The following is a 6,152-nucleotide window of genomic DNA, read 5'->3' as shown; positions in this document are numbered from 1 at the left end:
TTGCCCAAAATGCTTTGTTATACATCCCCTTAATTAATTAATTGGCAGCAGTTCGCACTGCTGTTCAGCCCGAAGGCTCCCAGGGCACCTTGCAGAAGATCGATAACAAGCAAGGCAACCAGGTTGCAGATCTTAGTGGCAAGGGCAAGCGACTCCAGGTGGTGTTTCCTTCGGATCATAAGCTGTACCGTTTTGCACATCACTGAGAAATTTCTATTAATGTAAGCAGGCCATAAATACCATTGAACAGACCAATAAACATTCCCCCATCTTGGGCTGCACAAAAAAGAAAAACACCCCTGCAAAAGCGGAAATAGGCCAATGCAAAGTGAAGTCCTCGTCTGCTTATTTTCTACTTGCAGGGAGGTCTTGTGTGCCATTTTGGGCAGAAGGGGAGGGAGGGCTCAGTGGAAATGCAGCTGAGCTGCACAGAAGGGCTGCAGGGGCCCCTTTGTGAGTGGGGGCACGTCTGCTTGTTTTATTTCATGTATATTCCACCCAATAGCCAGAAGGCGCTCTTCATGCTCGGAATCAGGCCCCTGTATCCGTTTTTCCTTCAGAATAAAGCTGGCCAGAGTGAGGATGGGGCTCTTTCCTCCCTTGTGTGACTAAGGTAAGGTGCAGCTCAAGGGTGACCATCTTATGGCAATGCAGAAGCGAATTTTCTCCATGGCAGCCCCCCCACGGGGGGCGGGATGCTGAGTATTTTGTGCTTCGGGGGCCTGTGAAAGGACCCACTGCTTCACCGAATCCTTCCTCGAATAACCGTGCTGCCGCAGCTAAGCTGTTGAGTTCTTGCTATATTTGCGTAGCCCGAGTTTTAAATCTTTTGAGCTTGCCTCTGAGTTTTAGTCTCTCTCCAAATGTGCGTTTTCTTCTTTGCTTTCCTGCTGGGGGGGTCCTTGCCCCCCCAGGTAATCTTGATGCTCTTCAAGAGGGTGCTGCGCTCCTTGAGGACCCCCCGCCCGCCTCACCTTCTTGGTGCTGCTTGTCCTGCAGCGCCACCTGCTGGCTGCTCCGCCGCAGGCCCCCGATGGCCACGTTTTCCTCGTCCGCTCAGGTCTCCTTCGAGGAAAAGACCCCTGCCCCAACCCCGCTTCCCTGTTTTCGGTTGCATCTTCTCCTCGAGGGGCTCGCCGCGTCGCTTTTGCGCGAAACGCCCTATCTTGGCCATCGTGGGCATCCACAGCACGGAGACTTTGCAGACCGACGCAGTCAGAAGTAACATTTAGCGAGTTGCAATAAAGATCGGGTTAACCGCATCGCTTTGTCCCCTGCCAGTCTGGATTTCTTCAGAACTGGGGAGGAAATGAAGGACGCCCTGTCTGAATGGATACCTCAATGCAGAGGCAGTGTGCTGTAGTGGTGAGAACAACTGAGATAGTTCCGAGTAACGTCTGCATTTCATATTTTGAAAAACGGCAGCTCGGCCACTGTTGTTGTTTCTTCATCCAAGGGACACTTGACGCAGCTTTGGAACCATTTCGGTGCTTCCTGGAGCCTAGCAGGAATATTTTCATTCCCCACCAGGTCCTGACAGGAAAAGGCCTACAACTCCCAGGATGCCCCAGGAAGCTTCGCCGCAGGCCTTTTCCTGCGTAGAAGTACAGAGTTCTGCAGTCCACTCTTGCTCTCAATAGGAAGCTTGTAATTCTTCCAGGTTTGGAGGGTCGCAGACATGCGCACGGGACTGTTCCCTAAAGCAGCTTTTTCACCTTTCTCGACTTGTTTCTTCCTCTCTTCCTCTCCCTTTCTCCTCTTCTGCTTCTTCCTTCCCCGCCCCCCCCGCCCCACTTTCTTCCTTTCCTTCCTGCCGCTTCATCCCTTGAGTTTTGCTAAGTTCTCTCTGTCTGTTTTCATATTTAAGAAATCACTTTTAAAGCAACAAGACAGAAAGAGAGAAAGACAGAGGTACCATAACATTTAAACGGAAAAAAGGTGGGTCACCTGAGAAGCAGTAATCTTCCGGGGAGATGAACTCGAACGCAGCAGTCTCTGCACACAATTTGCAAAACTGCCGCTGTGGAAAGATGGTTGTGTGGAAAACGTGGTTGATCTCTGTTGCAGGAGCCATAATTATTTGGGGTCCAGCTCCCCCACACCTCCACGCAGATTGCACAGAGGATCTCTGTGGCCTGAATCCTAGTCACCCTTAGGCAGAAATACTGGCCCACGTGGTAGGTTGGGGATGATGGGACTTGTAGGCCTTTTTTCTGCCAAAACATGGCGAGGATTGTTCCCTAAGGCACTGAAGGCCTAAAGCAGCGGGAGCAAAGATGAAGCCGTGGAATAGAACAGGGACATTATAACTATTGTTCCTTTGTGAGCAGCCAAAGGACCCTGGTCGGCCTGCAAGAGCGAGGCTTTCGTCTCCGAGGTTCCAAATGCTTTGGCTAGAACAAAAATGAATCCGCTGCGCTTCTCTTTCCCAGCATAAAATGAACAAGACAATACCAAGGATACTTCCAAAGAAGGAGATTAAAGGCAGAAGCCTAGGTGTGTTCACACAGAAATAAGTCCATCATCCCCAGCCTACCATGTGGGACAGGTTGGGATTTATTGGGGGGGGGGGTTCCTGTCTAAGCATACATAGGCTTGCAGCCTGGGGGAGTGGGCTGGGGTCAGTCAGACACTGGATAGCCTTTCCCACGTTCCAGAGCGTTTAAGCAACCCCACTTATGCTTCGGCAGAAAAACTCCTACAATTCCCAGCATCGCTGGCTGGGGAATGCTGGGAACTGTAGGACTTTCTGGGGGCGGGTAAACTTGCCTAGGACCGCGCCCTCAGTAAACCCACCCCGGCCTCCGAAGCATCGGAGCGCTTGCAACCCGCCAGGCTGAAGCCACCGGGTGGGGGGGCGGGGGGCGCCGTTCAGTGCGGCGCTGGCTTGGGACGGCTTCGCCTTTGCCCCCGCGGGAAGCCGGGCCAGCTCCGAGGGGGGCCCGGGGCAGAGCGCTCTTCCGAGCTCCGTGCGCCCCCCGCTCCACGCCCCCGGCCCCTCCCAAGAGGAGGCGAGAAGGCGAGAAAAGGTCGGGCCCGGGACGTCCGAAGGCCCCATCCGTCGGTGACGACGGGCTCTCGCGCTCGCTCGCTCTCCCCCCCCCCCCCCCCAACAGCTTGCAGCCGGCCCGGTTTTGCCCTGGCGAGGCAGCCCGGCACCCGCAGAGAAAAGGCCTCCGCGCCGCCCGGGCGCTCGCTCACAAGCTGCTCCTCCAAAGGGGACGCTCGGAGAGGAGGCGGGGAGGACGAGGAGAGGGGAGGAAAGGGAGAGGGAGAGGGAGAGAAACGGGGAGGGAGGAAGGAAGGAAGGAAGGAAGGAAGGGGGGAGAGAGAGGGAGAGTCTTTTACCTGAACATAAATTCCAGAGAATTTCACGGTGAGGATCGGGACCCAGGACAGTACCCTAAGCCCGTGTACCCATAATGCGATCCTAGGAGTGTTTACTCAGAGGTAAGAGCCCCAACTGGCCTGCCTTGGGATCCGTCTCTAGCAGCGACGGCTCTCTCTCTATTTGTGCTCCAGGGCGGGCTGCGAAGCGAGAATCCAGTCCAGACCTAAACATCGGGTGGGGTGAGGAGGGGGCTTTAAAAATACGGATCAAACGTTTTTTAAAAAGTGGGCGGACAGCGCTGTAATTCTTAGGCACAGATCGAAGGTCGTGTCGGGGTGGCTGCCACGTCCCGGGTCCCTCCTTACCCGCGAAGTTGCAGCAGCCTTGCTGGTAAGACAAGACTAGATCGGCGGGAGTTACTCCAGTGTAAACACAAATCGGAAGCGTGCAGGAGATGGCGGGGCAAGCAGAAGGTTCGCACGAGCGTCCTACGCAACGGGGACTGAAGTTGCGCGCGCTGAATTCGGAGTGAGCGCCCGGGAAAGCGCAATTGCTGAGAGAAAAACCAGCGCAGGATCAGGCCGCAAGCCCGAAGCCGCTCGCGGGGCCGAAAACGCGTCCTCGGGCATCTTAGCAGCTCGTTCTCGGATCGTTTCAACTTCACTTAAATCGAATTCTTCCATGCATTTGTGTGTATGCTTTTTAACAGAAAAAGGTAGATCGACATGGAATATTCATTGGTATTATAACAGGCCAGATCTTAGAAATATATTAAGGACGTAGAATTTGTGTTCTCTGAAGAATGGGTCTTTTCAGAATTTGTGAGAACACCTGCGAGAAGCTGGTGGTCTGAAAAAAAAATTGGATCCCCCCCCCCCCCGGTTTGGGGAAACGGTTCTGGTGGAGGGAAGAGAAAGCCCGGAAAAAGCTGGAACCGACCCTCCAAGTTTGGGGATTTCTCGCGCCCCGATTTCCTTTATTTTTCGCAGCACTTTAGGGTAGAGAGAAAGAAGGAGCTGAGAAATTTAACGGGAGCTTCGTTTCTCCCGATGGAATGGAGAGGGAGGCGGCCCCGGCGCCCCGGAAGGTACTTAATTCCTAAGCGTTTAGAGACGGAGCTAGCTGGAGTTGTCTTTGGCTCCTGGAAGAAAAAGAAAGGACCGAAAACGGTTCGGTTTAAGGAGAATGGAAACAGCTGGGAACCAACCACGCGGTCGCTTCGAACCTGCTTCTGCGGCGGTACGTTCCACCGACGTGGCTCGATCCTTCCTTCCTCAGCCCTTACTCCAGAGGAACCCCGCTAGGCTGTCCCCGGAACTCCCGTGGAAGCTCGAAGGATCCTGGCCTGCCAGCGCATTCGCCGCTCGTCCTTCGTGCTCGGTGCAAGCGAAGGACCTTGACATCTCCAAACCCCGCCACGTGCTTAAAATGGGGGCGGGGGGGGCAGGGTGTTACTCGCACGTAAATTCTCTCAGATTCAGCGAGATATCCGTGTAATGGACCCAGAATATCATGCAGCATCTGCCTTTCCTTCTTGGAGGACGTATTAAAAAGTTCTAACTTGGGGTCAAAATAGGAATTTTCTGGATTCTTCAGTAAGTGTTTTATTCGCATCTCTATTACCCCCCCCCGTCCAAAACACCCCTCATATTTATTTATAACATTTATAATTTGAAGGAAGTCTCTACGAATTCAATGGGATTTACTCCCGAGTAAACTTTAAGTGTGTCTAAATTTAATTCTTACACAAAATACCAATATATACCCCACACATGCACACGACTAACACAGCTCTCATGTATGTGTCTACTCAGAAGTAAGACGCCATGGCCCTCAATTACTTGGAAGTAAGGCACGTGTTTTAAAGGCTATTGCCCTGTATCAGCTTCCTGTCATTTCTTCTTCTTCTTCTTCTTCTTCTTCTTCTTCTTCTTCTTCTTCTTCAAGAACAAATGGCTACAATGATTTTGCTAGTTTTTTTTCCAAATTTGACTGGACATTTGTTCCTCAATATAGAAACAAACATTTTGCCGAGGCGAAGGGTTTGTTTCTTTTTGTTACGTTGATAGATTTTTACTAAAAAGAAAAATAAGAAAGGTGAAAATTTGAAAGAAAACTTCCTTGTCAGAAACATTTCAAAGAGATTGTTTTTTAAAAATGCTCGCCTGGCATTTATGTAATTCATCTTTTATTTAACACAAAAAATCGCCCTATAACAATTTTAAAACCCGCTATCATCAGCACCATTCAGCTAATTGTGTACCAAATATAACTCGGTTAAAAACGCGCCCGAATTCACACGCTCGCAGAGAGAGAGAGGCTCAGACCAGGTCCTGCCTCCCCGCCCCGTCTCCACATTGCTAATAACCCCATTTAGAAATTCATCAGAGGCGTAATGATGGGAAACAGGGTGGAAATGGCCTGTTAACAGTTGGATCTGGACAGTAATTAATGCAGTGTCTCTTCTAATCAAACCCAGGAAAGATCAAGTTGCCGTAGGCTCCGAGCGCGCGGGAGCGTGCGTGTGTGTGTGTGTGCGTGTGTTGCGCGCGTGTGTGTGTGACATCACCCTAAAAGCCGGCTGACCAATCCGGAGGGTGGCTGTGGGGCACGTGGACTTGGGATCGCGGTTAAAAAAAAGAGGAAAAAGAAGCAGGCGAGAGAGAGCGGAGGGCGAGCGCGGCGCAGGCGGCTCAGGCTCGGGCGTTGCGCGCGTGGCGCCGGGCGCAAGGAGCGGGGCGCCGAGCTGTCCCGGGGCGGAGGCGGCCCCGCTCCGGCTCCGGCTCCCGTCCGGCGGCCGGCGGCGTGCGGGGCCCGCGGC

At 52.7% G+C, this 6,152-nt stretch overlaps 1 protein-coding gene across 1 annotated transcript in view; it reads left to right on the top strand.

The window, feature by feature from the left end:
- Window positions 1–4,380: 4,380 nt before the first annotated feature.
- The window catches only part of BARHL1 (BarH like homeobox 1), a 17,823-nt gene continuing 16,051 nt past the window's right edge, over window positions 4,381–6,152 (top strand). Inside the window, exon 1 of the mRNA XM_044439709.1 lies at window positions 4,381–4,570. Coding sequence (XP_044295644.1) covers window positions 4,381–4,570 — 190 coding nt within the window. The remainder of the gene's footprint in view (window positions 4,571–6,152) is intronic.

Source organism: Varanus komodoensis, unplaced genomic scaffold (genome assembly GCF_004798865.1).
Source record: "Varanus komodoensis strain SLA01 unplaced genomic scaffold, ASM479886v1 scaffold36, whole genome shotgun sequence".
NCBI classification, from domain to species: Eukaryota; Metazoa; Chordata; class Lepidosauria; order Squamata; family Varanidae; genus Varanus; species Varanus komodoensis.
The sequence above is the reverse complement of the archived record's forward strand: the minus strand, read 5'-3'. Positions and strand labels throughout refer to the sequence as shown.